Here is an 18,597-nt window from a genome sequence, read left to right as displayed (position 1 = left end):
TTTGATTTTCAAAGTAACTTTCCTGATATTGACGACTGGTGGCTACATTATAATACATCGATGGTGCCCCCTATTTTCCCAGAGGCATCGAAATAAGCAACCTTGGGAATATCAGATAGACCAGTTGAGCACAAGATCAATCACGTCATAGTTCCTCCAGTCTTTAGCCTCGGCCCTGCTCTCATTGTTTACCGGTTTGGACATAACCAATGGGACATCTTGCTCGCTTAAGCCTCCATGGGATCGTAACGGATGGTCTTTCAATTTTGAAAGGTCATGGTCTGCTTTGCAGCTACCAATGACGGCATGTGGTTTGGAAATAACCACAATATCACCCTCTCGATCCAAAGGCATCTCATATACTTGGGCGGCATCTTGGCCGCTAAGAGCAACCTCAACATCTCGGAGTGCCTCGCAGAATGAAAGTATCGATCCAAGTTGCGTGATGTCTTTGAGATAAACGCGCACAAAGGAACCGAGTGCGCCATGGTGTCGAACAAATGGATCCGTGATGGGGCAGATCACCCTGGAGGCATTTGGCCCAAACTCGGCATTCAGAACTTCCTCCAGGAAGAGAACGTTGGGCTGCCCCAGCTCATTCGACTTCTGGCTCATACCATGGTCACCGGTTATCCCGATAACAGGAGCTAGAGCTGCAATCCTTTGTAAACGCTCGTCAATTGCCCCCATGAAATTGTCTGCCTCATTGCTGCCAGGTTCATACTTGTGCTGAATATAATCGGACAATGTCAAATATAAAAAGTCCGATCTATTCTCTTGGAGCAGTTTAATGCCCGCATCAAGCACAAACAGAGACAAATCGCCCGAATATTGGCTAGGCGCGGGCTGACCGAGCCATTGTTCCACGTCGGAAATCCCGTTCTCGTCCAGAGTGCAATCTGCTGCTCTTTCCGAAGAAAAGCATATAGCTCCCTTTAAGCCATGAGCAAGGATTTTGCGCAACTTGTCTTTGGCGGTGATGGCCGACACTCGTACACCATGTCGGAACATCTGTTCCAGTATTGTTGACCCGCGAAGCAGGGAGTCGTCGGTGACCATCTTGGTCTCGCCTGTCTTTCGGTCTAAGAAGAAGTTTCCGGCAATTCCATGAGTTGATGGTGGTACGCCTGTAATGATAGACACGTTGTTCGGATTGGTGAATGAGGGTATGCAACTCTTGGAAGTGGCATGGAATCCATTGTCAAGGAATTTCTTGAAAGTTGGGAGAAGGCCTCTCTCGATACCAGACTTTAAGTATTCCGGATCGAAGCCATCGACACAAATTACGACTGTGGGCTGTGTTGGCAGGCGGTATTCTTTCGAATGTAGGGTAAATTTTGACCGGGAGTCTAGATCATCGTTTAGTATCTACATTGGGTTATTAGAAGGTCGCGATCAGATGCTCACCAATAAGACATTGATAGGCAACTCCCTTATAGGTTTCCAGAGGAGGGACTTTGAAATTCGGCGTTTTCGCAAGATCATCCCATCGTCTGACAGAAAGCTTTGCCTCAAGCAGGGGATCCCGTTGGGCCTCCTGGACCTGTTCGGTGTCGTATTCGCCACCCTAATCGTCGTTAATATACTTCGAATATTGACGACATAAGAAGGGAAAGATGACCTACCTGGAACTTCAACGCCCGCTTACTAGTCTCACTTAATGCATCATAATAGCTTTGATCTGTCGCGACCAAATATCGCTTAGCCATTACATGCGCACCAACCAGCGTGCACACCTTCTCACTGAACCCAGTTTGGCGCAGATAAGCCTCTCCCAGAGCCTCGTGACTTTGTCTTCCAACGTACTGGCCGTCAAGAGTAATCATTTTTCCCATCTTCTCGGCCACGGGGATGAACCGTCCGACATCGTGCAAAAGTGCAGCCAGGATGACCTCGGGGTCATTTCCATGTTCGGGGGACTGTGTGGCAAGATATGCACACTGTAGCGAGTGTTCTAGTTGAGTTACTTGCTCACCGAGGTAATCACCCTGACCCTGTGCGTGCAGAAATTGGAACAATGTTTCAATGGCTGCTCGAGTATGATCCTCGACCGAGGCGAGAGGTTGCTCGATCTGGGAGAGAGTCATCATGTTCATTTTGATGGATATATTCGATTTCGACTTCAGAGATGGATTGGGTCTTAAATAAATCCCTCGTGTAGTGTCTTGACATATTATAGGTTCCTAGAAATGGCGAAATTACAAGGCACGAAGTCCGTCCACGTGTTGATGATCCAACTTGCCCTAACAATTCACAAGAATAGTCGCTTATGCGGCCTGATGTCCTTTTAGTAGTCATTTTGAAGACCTTTTCAAAAAATCCTTTTCAAGATATTTCCTCCTCATTTGTGTAGCTAGAATATAAATGGCTTAAAATGTCAAAATTGATGTTTCTATGTATAACCTTGGATATTCTCCGAGAATGAGTGATCTCGGCATGAAGCCCGCTGGTCTATGCTGCATCCCAAGAGTTTATGTCTGGCCTCGGGACGAACACCTTCACTTGATCCCCGAAATTATTGAGAAATACGATGAGAACTAGCTTATGGGGGAATCGAGGGCCGAGTCATCGGAAAGGGCCCCCAGTAACTTGGGAAGAAGCCAGAAGTTAACCCATTTCGGAACTATTAAAAGCTCGCTGGTTACCACTTTTTCCCTTCGATCAGGTTATTCCAAAATTGTTATTCTAAAATTAAATCATCTTCTTGTCTCCTTACATTTATCGTTACTCCAAGATGGCACCTCTCACACCTGAACAAATAGCTTCTTACCATGAGAATGGTTACCTCCTGCTACGCGCCGACGAGCACAAACTCGTCGACCCCACCGAACTCAAGCAATGGACGCAAGAAGTCCAAGCCTGGCCTCGTGTCAAGGGAAAATGGATGCCCTACGATGAGATCAACATGAATGGCGAACGCCAACTAATGCGCACGGAAAGGTTCATTGACTATCACCCCAAGTTCAAGTCACTGGTCTGCGGCGAGCAGCTGGCCAGGATTCTGGAGACAGTCTCAGGCGATGTATCTTCCCTAGGTCCCCAATACCAAGACTCTATTAGGCTATCATACTAACATCAAGCTCTTAACTGTAGGATATGTTGCTCTTCAAAGAGAAGATCAACTACAAACAGCCCCAGGGAAACGGCTTCCAAGCGCACCTCGATGCACCAGCCTACGACCACATCGGCCGCATCGAACACGTTACCGCCAGCATAGTCATTGACGCCGCGACTCCCGAAAACGGATGTCTGGAGGTTGTGCGCGGGTCACATAAGATGAAAGTTGAATTTGCAGAAGCTGGCCGAATCACGCCTGAATGGGAGAACGCGCACGAATGGACATCCGTTCCACTTGAAACGGGTGATATGCTGGTCTTTGGGTCACATCTCGCCCATCGCTCGGCTGAGAACAAGACTGATAAGAGTCAGTCGAGCCTTTATGCTACCTTTCACTCGAGGAGTGACGGGGAGGATCTTAGAGAGCAATATTACAAGCATCGGATGGAGATGTTCCCGCCTGAGCATGGCGAGTTATTCTTTGGAAGTTCAGAAGTTCAGAAGTTCAGAAGTTCAGATGAATGAGGGCCGGGTTGCTGATATATATCTCCTAGAGCGTGAGGACGGCAAAGATTACTCTAAAGGCTACCAGACCTATGGCTTTGCTGCGCCTTTTACCAAAGCCCAGGAAAATGTTGCTTCAACCGTTGATGTTGCTTAGTAGGTACTAGCATGGATATCACTTTTGCGTTTATGAATTGGGCAACTTTTGAATACCACACAGAAAGCGTAAACCTCTGAGAATATCAGAATAAGAATTTACCTCCTGTCAGCAAATGAAAACGGAACCATTCAATCGTGTTCGTAGGCAAAAGGCCCTCAAGATTCCGGAGCAGGAATATTCTCCATCAAACTGTGTTAGACAAATCACAAACATTTTTTTGGTAAGTACAGCTGCACACAAGGTGCATAGTATGTATATAATGGCACTATCAAATACTTAAGTCCACCCAGAAACACAAACTAACCAACCATAACACCGAAAAGAAAAAATTTAAATATTCAATCATCCTGATATGAGGGCACAACCACATCTCCTACCATCAATGTCCTGCGATCAGGTAGTTCCGAGTCAAAACCCTCTAGTTCTTCTGGAGAAAGTGCGGAATATTTGCCAAATCTGACCTTCCCGTCGATATTTCGCGTCTTAGCAAGTGTTGAAAACGGTTCAGAGCGTCGGGCGCCGGTAAACTGGTCTATACAAACCATTTGACATCGTTGGCATACATCGAGAGCATCGAACCGAAGCTGATCTGGTCCAATTCGAAGTGATGACCACCGGTCCTCCGCATATGGTTGTTCCACATCGCCACGGTGAGCAAGTCGTTCAGCAACGACAATGTTACCCCGGAAGACGTCTGCAGCGACTGTCTTACTGCTGCCATGTTTTGTGTTTGCTTTGATGGTCTCATTCAGTCGGTTGACAGATGAACGCGAGACAATGAGAATTGGCGACTCGTTGGATAATGTGATTTGTGTCTGGCCACTCTCACGTGCCGGGGGAGGGAAGTCAGGTGGGAATGAGCCAGGCATTATCAGTTTGCGGAACCGGTTCTTCCATGTATTTGGCATCCGTTGCATCCGTGAGTACCGGCTGGCGGTCTGTGTAGGGAATCGTGCGAGAGTACATGGCACCCCCAGGAAGTCTGAGAAGAATGCCGAGACCACCGGGGACGTGTAGGCATGGAGAGAAATTGGGTCGCCGCAGACTGTTGTAGGCTTTTTGGTCGAGCTTGGGCAGAAGGATGTGGAGATGAGACTTGTGTCCTCCCACCCAAGTGAAATCTCAAGGCTGACCTGATCTGGTGCGGCGATTGCACCACAAGTAATGCGGAGAACTCCTTTTTCAATCTCAATCGAGGGTCGTATCAGGCACATACGAGGGTATCTACTAGCGTTACTTTAGGAATTCGGATACTTGGTTTGGGCATAACATACCTTTTCTGGTTCAGGGCTGCACCAGTCCCTTGATGAACCAAACACCACTCTCTGTCCCAGGCCAGTCCCTCTTTCTTCACTTCCCAGCGCTTTCCCTCGGGGATCTTGAAAGCACCGCAACTTTTGATTGGGAAGACTGCTAAACTTTCAACATAGAAATGAGGGGCAGCGACCTCATTTTCTTCTGTCAGAGGATCCAGAGCGACTATAGGCGGACACTTCTCCACGTAAAAGTCCTCGATGAAGTTTATCAAAGAGTCGATATCCTTCATATTTGTCGTGGCACCAATACTGACACGCAGAATTCCTGTTGGTCGCCCTCCCAGAACATCATGGTTATCACCACAGCGCAATCCAGCAGAGTAATGCCGGCGAAGCTCATGTCCAGTCCAACCGAGTGACGAGGCAGTTCCTCCTGGATTGCAGACGGATCCAGTGCGTATCTGCATATTTTGCACCGTAGCCAGTTTTTCCACCTCAGTTTTGGGAACCCATTCACCACGACTATTGCAAAGATTGAACGCAATAATCGGACCTTGGGTATGTGAATTGCCATATGACGAGGTGTGCGACTGATAAATTTGACAGACTTTTCTCTCATTGAAATGCACCAATGAAGAAAGCCTTTCATAGACTTGCTCTGCAAGGAACGAGGTATGTACCGAAATGTTTGCCATAGAACCAAACAAGCGCTCGTGGGTGTCCAAGGCCGTATCCAGAGCTATGATACTATGGAATGGGAGAGTACCATCCTCTAGCCGCTCATGGATTGAGGTTTCCTTTTTCGCATGCCATTGCACCCCAGTAGCCAGGACCATGTCGACGGTGCCCCCGCCAAAATACTTCCGTCGCTCAAAAACACGTGCTGCACTTTTTCGGACGATCAAAGCACCCAAATCGGGAAACCCAAAGATTTTGTAGAAGCTGAGGACAGTGAAGTCTGGAGCAGATGAGGACGGGCCTAGATCAAGTGGAGCAGTTGATACCAGCGATGCAGCGTCAAGTAAGGTGTATACATTTCCTCCGCTTTCGTTTGTTGCGGATCGGACCTGTTCGCACCATCGTATAGGCAGACGTCGGCCGTTCATATTGGATTGGGCTGGGTATGCAAGTAGTCTGGGTGCTTTCGACTGGTTGCCAGCCAACTTTGTAATTTCAGCCTCCATCTCATCGTCATTTTGAAAACATTGGTAACCCATTTCGGCTAGCTCTCGTACCCCAACGATACTGGTATGAGCATCAATGTGGTAGCCATACCAAAATCCTCGATGGTCGGAGTCCCGGAGTGAGTCTGCGACTAGCTTAATTCCGGCAGTTGCGTTTGCCACGAAGACAAGGTCAAACTCATCCGGATCCGCATTAAAGAATCGCAATATGCGGACTCGAACATCTTCGGTTCTTTGTGTAGAAAGCTGTGATGATACAGACATCGAATGAGGGTTTCCGAACAGATTAGATGTAAGATCACGCGAGAAAGACTCGATCATGGACTTGGCATAGGGTGTTGTCCCCGCATAATCCAAGTATGTTGTTCCTAATAGAGTAGTGATCAGTATGGATTGAGTGTAGCAATTGGGCATTTGTACCATTTAGTAGAGGGTACTCTTGATCTCGGATTACGTCCACATCGGCGGAGTAACCTTGACTATAATTGGGATGAACTAACCCCTGACAGGTTGATCCTGCCATTGTTGAAGTTCAGGTTTGAACACACGGATACCAGGGTTTGTTGCACTATGTTGTACGTTGTTCGAAATCAAGGTGGCAAATACTGAAAGAAGGTGGGACTTTCTGTATATATGTCTAGCAGCACAATCAGCATATAATGAATATCTGAGAGATCCACAAAGAGACTGTATAGTTGTGCGACTGTGTAATATCAAATGGAGTTGAAGAAAGAGGGGGGAGCCTCACCACATATAAGATAGCAGACAGCTATATTCTCATCGGAGGTCACCGATGCTAACAAATCAACTAGCCCGGGTCTGATTTCCAGTCCACTGCAAATGGATAGGCTATCGGAGGTTTAGGGAAAAAGCACATTCCAAAAGTCTGGTAAATGGCCTTTATAGGTTGTTTTCAGCTTTTCGTGGTGTGCTGTGAAGGGACAAAGAATGTCTCGAGATGGGATTCCCCTCGTATGTGGTGTGTAATGGACAGGGCGTGGTAATAGTTGTTTTGCTGGAGATTCACCGCTCTGGGTGGTTGTTCTCATCCTATCACACGCACTATTTGGCACTATACACACGACAATCTACATCCGTCAGCCCTGGACCCCACTACATCGTGACGCTCATGCACGCCATGCATAATATCAGAGTTACTATACCTTTTACGGTCACGGACAGCCTCATCGGGGAGACATGTTTGCATCAGCCGACAGATTCATGAGTACTATTGAAATTAATGATTGAAACTCCCTCATTCTAGTACACAATCACATTGATCGATATAGGCTTCCAGCCGACGATTTAGCCTATGAGGCACTTCTTCGATCATTATGTCTTTCAAATCGCAATAGCGCCGCCGATGCACAACGGTCAACCCAACTTGCATGGATTTCTAGGGTCGCGCTAAAGCTAAAGCACTACCTTCAATCTCGTCACATGTCAGCTTACCAACTCGGCTATTCATCTATGTCGATTCATTGGGTTGAGAAAGACACTAAACAATCCATGTCAATACATCCGAGTCAAGTGCCATCGCTGTAGACACGCCAACCTGGTAATTACGCAAAATGTCCTGGAATAACCCCACTGTAGTATTACAAATTGATTCTGAGGCTGAACTGATCAAAGCCACAATGATCAAAGCCACATTGATCTGTGTGAGGTGTTTTCTATAGTATACTATTATTGACTATGGTTTCTTTGGGCTTCACCTCATCCTCGCTGCTTATGGTCCGCTTGGGAATTACCCGCAAGATTGAACGTGTTTAGCTGGGAGCAAGTAGGTTTCTTATTGGTGTTGCGGATAGTGAGAGATAACACCGGCCAGATACATGTAAATGAATTTCTTGAGCACCATTGTGACCGTAGATTGTATTGTACAGATGGGGTTGATAGTATACTTCAAAGACAAAACTCCGTCCCAAGCTCCTGCTATAGCTCGTACAAGTATTTGTGCCGATCCGGTTCGCATGGGAATCAACAGAACATTGAAAAACCAGAATGAACAAACTGGCCAGAATAAAGAAGAGAAACAATATGCTGTGATGTATGGCAGTGGGGCATCCCCATTACCGCTTGGGCCATTGTCTCCAGCCACGGCCATGACCTCTCTGTTGCGCCGAGTCAGCATTGCTCTAACCACTTCAACGGGAAGGACCAATCGAGTACTAACCTGCTTCCACATCCGCACCATCTCTGGCATCCCTTCCATTGCCTTGCGACGGTCCTCGAGACGTGACTCCATGGTACGCTCCCACTTGTGACCCTTAACCTTATGACCAACTCCAGTTCCCTTAACCTGCAAACCACGCTCTGCGCGCCGTGTCTCCTTGAATTCAGGTGATTTGCGACTGGGAGGGAGAAGTGCCCCCACATTGTATTTGATTGCCAGCTTCATCAGATCAGCTTGTTGGCGCAGCCCATATTTCGGTGCTTCCCATTTGCCGAATCGCTTATGCGGAAGAAATGGATTGCGGAGTTCGTCGCTGGTAACGAGGAGTGCGCGTGAAGGAGTCCAGCCATGCTTTTTCTCTCTTGGGACACTCTTCACATCACGGTCTGGTGTGTATGGAGATTCTACCTTCGTTGGTACATAGCCCTCTCCATTCGCAGGGGCAGGACGGCGGACAGCCGCGGAGTGGACTTGTGGAGGATACCGAGCGAAGAAATTGACCAGACGTTGAGGAAGATTTTCCAACAGTGCACCCGTCTGCTTCGAAACCGACATGATGGATCAAGATGGGTTGTGATCCTAGTGTGCACAGGTGGTTCCAAGGTTGTTTGTGAGTGTTCTGGTCAAAAAGTTGATACCGCCCGGCTCACGCCAAGGCCTTGAAATTATGCCTCAGGCGTCAGGCATGAAGTGAGGTTTTCGCCTTGTTCCTAAGGCGCCAATGGGGTTTTTTTTGCCGTGTCTGTGGATAGGCAAAGCCTGAACTTAGTCATTACTTACACCGCCTTGGGCCACACCGCCCTCCAGACCCCGGAGGGCCCCAGTGGACTGGATACCAAAGATCCTCGCCTCAGGCATCAGGAGTTCCTATCTTCGGCTCGCTTTTCAGTCTCGTTTCAACCCCAGAATTTCTTCCCTTCAGAATCTTCATTGTTACTATCACTGCTATTTTATTAGTACCTGCAATCTCATTCCTATCGTTTTATTCTGGGATATCGACTTCTCGTGCGCATCCTCAGCACTGCGACGACTATGGCCGACTATCATCAGTACGGAGGCTCCGAAGAGGAGAACGCGGAGATTAGAAAACTTGAGACCGACCTGGTACGTGTTCCACACGTACTTACGAACTTGTCCCTCGTTAACTGACGTGCTTATCCTTTACAGCTTGATGATCCCGACAACTTCGAAACCTGGGAGAAGCTGGTTCGCGCGGCGGAGGCCCTCGAGGGTGGAATAAATCGCAATTCCAGCCCCCAGGCCATCACAACCGTCCGCTCAGTTTATGACCGGTTCCTCGCCAAGTTCCCTTTGCTCTTTGGATACTGGAAGAAGTATGCCGACCAAGAGTTCTCCATCACCGGCACTGAGGCCGCTGAGATGGTATGCATGCGCAACCCTTGGGCACCAGCCTCTTCTTTTCCATGAATTCATACTAATATTGTCGCTCCAGGTCTATGAACGAGGCATTGCTAGCATTTCGCCGTCCGTTGATCTTTGGACCAACTATTGTTCGTTCAAGGCAGAGACTTCGCACGAGTCCGACATCATTCGAGAGTAAGTGAGAGTAGAAATGGGCTTCTTCCCTTTCCCTATAACCGTTACCAACGCAGCTCGCGAAAGTTCTCGTGGTGCCGGTCACATGTTTCCTGGATATTTCAATATCCAGTTGGTTTCATTGTTGATGGGTGAGAGACCGCTCGCTGCTTTACTTCCCCTGATCTAAGTCGAGTTTACTTCTCACCCATAGCTCGCTCAGGCTGCATTTCTCCTTTGATTGGCCGAGTCACCACCTTGCATTGAAGGCCAATGAATAGTCACGTTCGATGGCCATTTACGGAGCACTGGATGTCCACCTATCCCTTAGCTTCATCCACCACACTCATTTGATTACTTGGGGTTTCACAACCGGGCAGAGTTTCTTGCTCATGTTTGCCATCTTCAATATCCCGTTCTTGTCTCCTACCACTCCTATCCCACCTATCAGGCCCATGTTTCTGCAGCATACTAACTTAAATACCCACCAGGCTTTTCGAACGGGGTGCGAGCAGTGTGGGCCTTGATTTCCTTTCCCATCCCTTCTGGGATAAGTACATTGAGTTCGAGGAGCGAGTTGAGGCCCACGACAAGATCTTTGCCATTCTTGGACGTGTCGTCCACATCCCAATGCACCAGTATGCTCGCTACTTCGAGCGTTACCGTCTGATGGCGCAAACCCGCCCCTTGTCCGAGCTCGCCCCAGCAGAGACCATGGCCGCATTCCGCGCTGAGATCGAAGCTGCATCCTCCCAGCCGGCTCCTGGTGCCAAGGCTGAGGCCGAGATCGAACGGGATCTCCGGCATCGTGTGGACAGTTACCACGTCGAGGTTTTCACGAATACCCAAACCGAGACGACCAAGCGCTGGACTTTTGAATCGGAGATTAAGCGTCCCTACTTCCATGTTACTGAGCTCGATGAAGGCCAGTTGGTGAACTGGAAGAATTATCTTGACTTCGAGGAAGCCGAGGGTTCGTTCTCCCGGACTCAGTTCCTGTATGAGCGGTCCCTGGTCACTTGTGCCCATTACGACGAGTTCTGGCTCCGATACGCTCGCTGGATGGCTGCTCAGCCTGACAAGGAAGAAGAGGTACGGATCATATACCAACGTGCCTCGTATCTCTACGTCCCGATTGCCAATCCCACTATCCGACTCCACTATGCCTACTTCGAAGAGGTGTCAGACCGCGTGGACGTGGCGAAAGATATCCACAATGCCATCCTTATGCACCTCCCCAGCCATGTCGAAACGATTATCTCGCTCGCCAATATGTGTCGTCGCCATGGAGGTCTTGAGGCGGCCATTGAAGTCTACAAGACACAACTGGATTCGCCCGAGTGCGAAATGGCCACAAAGGCTGCCCTCGTTGCCGAGTGGGCCCGCCTTTTGTGGAAGATCAAGGGCAGCCCTGACGAGGCTCGCAAGGTTTTCCACGAGAATCAGCATTACTACCTTGCCAGCCGACCCTTTTGGGGAAGCTACCTCGTCTTCGAAATCGAACAACCCACCAGCGAGGCTACCGAGTCGGTTCAGTATGAACGTATCAAGCAGGTCATTGCTGACATCCGATCTAAGAGCGTTCTGCAAGTCGATGCTGTCAAGGACCTCGTGCAAATCTACATGACATACCTTCTCGAAAGGGGCACCAAGGATGCCGCGAAGGAATACATGACCCTGGATCGCGAAATCTATGGCCCGTCATCCGTTGCTTCTGTTCGGACTGGCGAGAATGTGGCGGTGCAACCCATCCCTGCAACCGCACAGTTTGTGCCAGTTCCTCACACGCAGCCCATACCCGATGACCCCGCGCCTGCTGCAAAGGCATATGCCTACTACCAACAGACCGCAGCGAACGGTACAACTGTTTGAAACCCAATAGTCATGTGCACGGCCCCTTAAGCCGATGACTTCAAGTATGGATACGTTTCTTCACGAATGGGTTGGTTTCTGGAAGTTCTGCTGGTGCCTTTTCTTTCGGTGTTTTTATCTTCGTTACTTACCCTGGCATATTGATTCACCTGGGTGGGTGAGTTCCTTTTTCATGTAGTATCATCCCCGTTGCCCGTGTTGGGCAACCTTCCCTTTCCCCCCCCGTTGTCTAGCGATTTTGACACAACTTAAAGACAGCTTCTTCTCACTTTTGTCAGATGTACTGGTGTCCAGTCCCTTCTCGGGGCTTGACACAGGCTTATGACCAATTCATTGGATCCTTCCGGACCAATTGTATTCTAAGGTGGCTTGTTTTTCCACAGAAAATTAATTCCAATTGCTTCAAATTGATTCGTCGGTGGGTGTATTAACGTTGTTAGACTTACACGCTACAACAACTAGATTGCTGCAGTAAATTGTAGTTGCATATGTATAATCCTTTCGGTTTAATGTAGTTGCCCCAGTTCCACTACATTGTTAGCAATGATCACATGGAGATATCAAGATAGTAGATAGTATATAGATAATCGCACGTGATTTATGATCACGTGACTACGCGTCTGGCTCTTATCATATTCCGTAGAAATTCAATATCACTTCCTTCTTGTCTCTAGTTCGGTTGTTTCATTAGACCTCATTTCCCTCACATACGCAAGCCATGACCAACGGCTCTGAGGGACTCCCTCCGCTCCCTCCCCCAGATCCAGTGGAGCGCCCGCCCAGCCCACCTCCGCCTCCCCCAGAAGACTTAGCCGCTCCTCCTCCGCCGCCAGACAGCATCGCCCCTCCACCTCCTCCCGATGATGTGCCACCCCCACCCCCAGTTGAGACCCAGAAGAAGCAGAAGCTAGGATGGGGCGCAAAGAAACCGGCTGTCACTCCACTGAGTGTGGAGGACTTGATACGCAAGAAGAGAGAAGCAGATGCGGCAACGGCAAAGGTAAGCTTTTCCTACTCTGGGGACGATGAAATACGTGACCCAAGATTTGGTGGCTTTTACTTACGCTTACCTCTTTCTATAGCCTAAATTTTTGTCTAAAGCCCAACGAGAGAAACTCGCGCTGGAGAAACGGGCGCAAGAGGTTGAGGCAGAGCGGCAAGCCAAGGCCCGCACCAACAACACTGATCACAACGGTTTCCCATCTGAGCCGCTGTCTGTGAGGCCTCAAGCGCCTCGCAATATCCGGGAGGAACGTCATGTACCCACCGGGCCGCGAGCGATGCGCGACGAACCTTCATCTGGACCTGGTGGTATGCGGAAGGGAGGCCGACAGCACAACCAGTACAATCGCGACCAGGATATGCCGCAACCCGCACCCAAGACTAAAGGCGAAAAGCGTCTAACCGAAGAAGACGAAGCTACAGCGCTGGCTACATTGACCAAACACCGATACATGGGAGCTGACCAGACGTCTAACTTCTCGGCAAAGAAGAAGCGCAAGCGTACCGCAGACCGCAAGTTCAACTTCGAGTGGAACGCCGAGGAAGACACAAGTGGCGACTATAACCCCCTGTACCAAAAACGACAAGAAGCCAACTTCTTCGGCCGGGGGCGTTTGGCAGGCTTTGGCGATGATGTCGCCGATGATGTCGCGCGCAAATACGCAGAAGCATTGGCGACCCGCGATCAGGAAGCCGGTAGTGCACGAGCCCAAAAAATGCTGGATATGGAACGCCAGCGACGTGATGGCAGTAGTCGCACACAGCTTGACAAGCATTGGAGTGAGAAAGACTTGAACCACATGCGCGAGCGAGACTGGCGTATTTTCAAGGAAGATTTCAATATTGCCACCAAAGGTGGAAGTGTCCCTAATCCCATGCGTTCATGGGAGGAAAGTCTATTGCCGAAGCGCTTGTTGGAGCTTGTTGACCGTGTCGGATATAAGGACCCAACAGCTATTCAGCGCGCGGCTATCCCCATCGCTATGCAGTCGCGTGACCTGATTGGTGTCGCCGTGACAGGTTCCGGTAAAACCGCCGCATTCCTACTCCCACTTTTGGTCTACATCTCGGCGCTACCACGACTTGACGAGAACGAGTGGCGCAAAAACGACGGACCATACGCTATCGTTCTAGCACCCACACGTGAATTGGCGCAGCAGATCGAGATCGAAGCCAAAAAGTTCACACAGCCCCTTGGATTTAACGTGGTCAGTATTGTTGGTGGCCACTCGCTTGAAGAGCAAGCATTCAGCCTGCGCGATGGCGCCGAAATCATTATTGCCACCCCTGGTCGTCTGGTTGACTGTATCGAGCGTCGCATGCTAGTCCTCAGCCAGTGTTGCTATGTAATTATGGATGAAGCAGATCGCATGATCGATCTTGGATTCGAAGAACCTGTCAACAAGATCCTGGATGCCCTCCCCGTCACGAACGAAAAGCCCGATACAGAAGAAGCAGAAAATTCAACCGCAATGAGCCAATACCAGTACCGCCAGACCATGATGTACACAGCCACCATGCCTGCAGCAGTCGAACGCATTGCTCGTAAGTACCTCCGTCGACCAGCCATTATCACCATCGGTGGCGTCGGTGAAGCCGTCGACACAGTTGAGCAGCGCGTGGAAATGATATCCGGCGAAGACAAACGCAAGAAGCGCCTCGCCGAAATCCTCTCATCAGGCGAGTTCCGTGCCCCGATTATCGTGTTCGTCAACATCAAGCGAAACTGTGACGCCATCGCTCGCGAAATCAAATCAATGGGCTTCTCCTCGGTTACTCTACACGGATCCAAAACCCAAGACCAGCGTGAAGCCGCGCTCGCCTCCGTGCGCAATGGCTCAACAGAAGTTCTCGTCGCAACTGACCTCGCAGGAAGAGGTATCGATGTGCCCGACGTGTCACTGGTCGTTAACTTCAACATGGCAACCTCAATCGAAAGCTACACTCACCGTATCGGTCGTACTGGTCGTGCCGGAAAGAGTGGTGTTGCTATCACCTTCCTAGGCAGCGAGGATAGCGATGTTATGTATGTTACACCCATTCCTCACCCTTTTACATTTCCTCGTAGTCTCTATTTACTAATCCTTCTACAGGTACGATCTCAAACAAATGCTGATCAAATCACCTATCTCGCGTGTCCCCGAGGAACTGCGCAAGCACGAAGCGGCGCAGTCCAAGCCCTCACGCGGTCCTGGCGGGAAGAAGATCGAGGACAGTTCTGGGTTCGGAGGCAAGGGAGGGTGGGCATAGACCTTTCCGCTATGTCTCTCTTCTTTCTGTATTATCTTCCATCGATACCACTTCTCTTTTTCTTTTTCGTCTACAAGGTGTTCGTTCCAGTGTACGTTTGACGGCCAGGACGGCCACATGAGGTGTTTTGCTGGCAATCAAACACGCCATTCATGACCCCGAGAGGCTTTTATGCCATTTGTCTCAAAAAAATCTAGTCGCCTGTTGCTAGTATCATGTAGTTATGTAGTTATTGTAATCAGGGCAGATACCTATCAATCTAGCCCTAGTCAATACAAGCACTTACTCAACAAGATATTGAATAATTGAGTAGAGTATGATTTTAGCTCAAAGAAGCACATCCCGTGCACTTTCTGTAGATGACCGTAAAAATAATGTGCAGTCGAAGGAAAGTTCAAGCTGCAAGCTCTGAAAGACCAAGAACCCCGTGCATCCAAGAGATCTATGAACATTATTCAGTCACTTTTATCTAGATTTACAGCTTGCTCTGGAGATAGCTGTTGCTGCTCAACCACTGCTCAACATCGTCACGGTCACGCTTGAGCCAGTTGATCTTGGCGCGGATGGCGTCAAGGCTCTGCTCAACGGCACGGTCGAAGCCCTGCGAGAAAGATTCGAATTAGTAAATATTACAAAAAATATGGATCTCGGTGGAATTTCGGTGAGGGTCTTGGTGAGTAACTAACCTTAGTGTCCTTGGAGGCGAAGAAGTCCTCAACGTCCTTCAGCTGCGCCTCGGTGCAGAAACTGGCAGTGGTGAGCTGGACAACAGTGCCCAACATACCGAGACCGGGAGGAAGACGCTTGTAGATGTCATCCCAGTTAGACTTGAGCCAGTTCCAGCGACCCTCGATACCAGCTGGGTGGCTGCGGAGACCGCCAAGGGGCATATAAATATCTTGGCTCTTGACCTCCTCGCTCATGGCAAGGCCAAGAGTACGCTTGATAAGCTCAGGGTCCTCAGAGGCACCGAGACAGCGCAGAGCGGTGGTCTTCTCGTCCGAAGTCGGGGCGTTGCGTGAACGGTCCAGAACCACTTCGTACTCCTTGAGACCACCGTGCTTCAGGGCAATGGTGAAAACACTACCACGGATGTTGGGATGGATGGCGGAGAGGTCGCCGGCAGCGTAACGGCCGAACATGTCCAAGGCGGCCTTGACGACAACGGGGTCCTCGGCCATACCGGCAGAGCCGAACATAAGGGCCTTGAACTGTTGCAGAATGTGGTCGTCATTCTCAGGGAACTCCCAGCCGATCTCGTGGGCCTTAGGGGCAACAAGCGCGCGCTGGAAGGCCTTAAGGGCGTCCTTTGTCTTGTCATCCTCGAAGAGCCAAGCAGCACGCAGGGTGCCAACACGGGTCAGGATCTCGTTCCAAACGACAAACTCTGACTCGGTATCGAGGCCCTGGAGCAAGGAAAGCATACCAGAGGTGCGCTGGAAGCCAGAGGCAGCCAGGGCACCCGAGTCGGCAATCATACCGGCACGGTCCTCAACACTCAGGCGGCCGTCACGAGCAGCCTGGCCGAGCTTCTTAAGACGCTCGGGGCTGTATGAGGTACGGAAGATGGCAGAGTGGTCGGCATTAAGCTTGAAGAAGTCCAGGTCAGGAATGGGGAAGTCACGCTCGCGCTCAGTCAGCATGGTGTCTTCATCGATACCCTTCTCCGTGCGAAGACCGAGCATGACAGGGAAGAGGGTCTGGTCTTCCTCGGGCCGAACGTCACCGGTACGCAGGAAACGGTTCTGCTTCACGTGAATGGAAGAATTTTCCTTGTTCTCCGTGACACTGAGAACAGGGAAGCCAACGTTCTTAGTCCAGATATCCATGACCGACTGCACGGGCTTTCCGCTAGCATCACCAAGAGCAGCCCACAGGTCACCGGTCTCGGTGTTACCGTAGGCGTGCTTCTTGATGTAGTTGCGGACACCCTGGAGGAAGACATCTTCGCCCAGGTACTTGGAGATCATGCGCAGGACAGAGGAACCCTTGGAGTAAGAAATGGCGTCGAAGATCTGGTTGATCTCATCGGCACGCTTGACGGGCACCTCAATGGGGTGGCTGCTACGCAACGAGTCGAGCGAAAGAGCACTCTGCAAGTTGTCGATAACGTAAGTCTGCCAAACCTTCCACTCTGGGTAGAAGACGTTGCAGGAGTACCACGACATCCAGGTTGCGAAACCCTCGTTGAGCCACAGTCCATCCCAGAAGTCCATGGTAACCAAGTTTCCGAACCACTGGTGAGCCAACTCGTGCTGGACGGTCTCAGCGATGCGCTCCTTTCGGGACGCGCCACTGTTCTTCTCGTCCAGCAACACATCGACAATGCGGTATGTGATCAGACCCCAGTTCTCCATGGCTCCGGCGCTGAAATCAGGCACAGCAACCATGTCCATCTTTGGCAGAGGGAAATCATTATCAAAGGCCTTCTCATAGAAGGCAAGAGTCTTGGCAGCAAGCTCCAATGAGAAACGACCGTGCTCAATATCCTGGTCTGGGGTGGCGTACACACGGATCGGAACCCGGAAGTTCTTTGTCTCAATGTAGTTGAGGTTTCCAACAATGAAAGCAACGAGATAGGTGGACATGAGGGGCGAAGTGGTGAATTTCACAGCCTTCTTCGCACCACCCTGAATCTCGGTCTCAGTATCGACATCCATATTGCTCAAACAGGTCATGCTCTTATCTGCGACCAAAGTCACGGTGAACTTGGCCTTGAGAGCAGGCTCATCGAAACAAGGGAAGGCCCGACGGGCATCCGTTGGCTCCATCTGAGAAGAAGCAATGTACTTAGTCTCGCCATTCTCCTTGTATGATGACCGGTAGAAACCGGCCATGTTATCATTGAGAATACCAGTGAAGGTAAGCTTCAACTGGGCATCTGACCCCGCAGCGAGGGCCTGGCCGAACTTGATGGTTGCGGTCTGGTTATCCTTGTTGAAAGAAATTTCGGGCTTGGAGTCTACCACCGAGCCCTTGGCTGAAACAACTGCGCTGTGGATTTCAATCTCGTTGGAATTGAGGGTGACGAAATCGGTGTCTTCGTTCACATCGAGGCTAGACGTAGAAGTTAGTGACTTGTGCAACTATGCCCATACGTACAAATGACATACTCGATGGTGACAGTTCCCTCGTATGTGAACTTCTCAAAGTTGGGCTCCAGTGTCAAGTCATAATGCTGGGGCTTGACGTTTGTAGGTAGGACCTCACGTCCTTGGACGTTGGTTGACCCGGAGGTGTCCCGGCGTGAGCTACACATTCTGCGGTAGGAACAGTATCGTTTGGAGGTCTGTGATAGCGGAGAAGGAGAGCGGCGTTGAGTAATTGATCTGGGAACTGAAGCTTGAGGAGAGCGCGCGGAAACAAAGAGGGGGAGGGGAGATCTGGCGGAAAGAAGCGGTGGCTTTGCTTGCTGCAGAAGCACACGCGTGGAGAAGCGGCGCATCAGCTCCACGAACCCGAATACCGGGAGAAAAAGGAAAGAAGAGAGAGAAGGGGAAATAGAAGAGGTATTAGTATTAAATAATTAAATAGAACCAAATGCGAGATCAATTGAACCACGGACTCGACAACAACGGTCAACGAAGAAAAACATGAGAT

General features: G+C 49.9%; 7 protein-coding genes across 7 annotated transcripts; 3 read left to right on the top strand and 4 right to left on the bottom strand.

The window, feature by feature from the left end:
• Positions 1–111: 111 nt before the first annotated feature.
• On the bottom strand, positions 112–2,096 carry N7537_001030 (uncharacterized protein; the record flags this gene model as incomplete). The annotated part of the gene is made up of 3 exons (XM_056892088.1): positions 112–1,349; positions 1,408–1,567; positions 1,626–2,096. 3 exons carry the CDS (start codon positions 2,094–2,096, stop codon positions 112–114), a joined length of 1,869 nt encoding a protein of 622 aa, XP_056757083.1.
• A 638-nt stretch (positions 2,097–2,734) lies between these two features.
• N7537_001029 (phytanoyl-CoA dioxygenase family protein) lies at positions 2,735–3,718 on the top strand (the record flags this gene model as incomplete). Its single annotated transcript, XM_056892087.1, has 3 exons — positions 2,735–3,022; positions 3,094–3,544; positions 3,612–3,718. 3 exons carry the CDS (start codon positions 2,735–2,737, stop codon positions 3,716–3,718), a joined length of 846 nt encoding a protein of 281 aa, XP_056757082.1.
• A 341-nt stretch (positions 3,719–4,059) lies between these two features.
• Positions 4,060–6,684, bottom strand: hxB (putative molybdenum cofactor sulfurase protein (HxB); the record flags this gene model as incomplete). Its single annotated transcript, XM_056892086.1, has 3 exons — positions 4,060–4,945; positions 4,996–6,529; positions 6,582–6,684. The coding sequence occupies 3 exons, from the start codon at positions 6,682–6,684 to the stop codon at positions 4,060–4,062; spliced, it is 2,523 nt and encodes an 840-aa protein (XP_056757081.1).
• Positions 6,685–8,233: 1,549 nt separating this feature from the next.
• N7537_001027 (mitochondrial 54S ribosomal protein mL59) lies at positions 8,234–8,892 on the bottom strand (the record flags this gene model as incomplete). Its single annotated transcript, XM_056892085.1, has 2 exons — positions 8,234–8,275; positions 8,338–8,892. The coding sequence occupies 2 exons, from the start codon at positions 8,890–8,892 to the stop codon at positions 8,234–8,236; spliced, it is 597 nt and encodes a 198-aa protein (XP_056757080.1).
• A 477-nt stretch (positions 8,893–9,369) lies between these two features.
• N7537_001026 (putative mRNA splicing protein (Prp39)) lies at positions 9,370–11,745 on the top strand (the record flags this gene model as incomplete). Its single annotated transcript, XM_056892084.1, has 4 exons — positions 9,370–9,441; positions 9,505–9,720; positions 9,791–9,894; positions 10,365–11,745. The coding sequence occupies 4 exons, from the start codon at positions 9,370–9,372 to the stop codon at positions 11,743–11,745; spliced, it is 1,773 nt and encodes a 590-aa protein (XP_056757079.1).
• A 718-nt stretch (positions 11,746–12,463) lies between these two features.
• On the top strand, positions 12,464–15,012 carry prp28 (mRNA splicing protein PRP28; the record flags this gene model as incomplete). The annotated part of the gene is made up of 3 exons (XM_056892083.1): positions 12,464–12,745; positions 12,828–14,773; positions 14,841–15,012. 3 exons carry the CDS (start codon positions 12,464–12,466, stop codon positions 14,995–14,997), a joined length of 2,385 nt encoding a protein of 794 aa, XP_056757078.1. The 3' UTR covers positions 14,998–15,012.
• A 408-nt stretch (positions 15,013–15,420) lies between these two features.
• N7537_001024 (M1 family metallopeptidase) lies at positions 15,421–18,552 on the bottom strand. The gene is made up of 3 exons (XM_056892082.1): positions 18,111–18,552; positions 15,684–18,054; positions 15,421–15,598 (listed from the first exon to the last, which is right to left on the bottom strand). The coding sequence occupies exons 1-3, from the start codon at positions 18,440–18,442 to the stop codon at positions 15,473–15,475; spliced, it is 2,829 nt and encodes a 942-aa protein (XP_056757077.1). The 5' UTR covers positions 18,443–18,552; the 3' UTR covers positions 15,421–15,472.
• Positions 18,553–18,597: the final 45 nt, after the last annotated feature.

The sequence above is a fragment of the Penicillium hordei genome, assembly GCF_028827395.1.
Source record: "Penicillium hordei strain IBT 12815 chromosome Unknown utg000001l_segment0_segment0, whole genome shotgun sequence".
Classification (NCBI taxonomy): domain Eukaryota; kingdom Fungi; phylum Ascomycota; class Eurotiomycetes; order Eurotiales; family Aspergillaceae; genus Penicillium; species Penicillium hordei.
The sequence above is the reverse complement of the archived record's forward strand: the minus strand, read 5'-3'. Positions and strand labels throughout refer to the sequence as shown.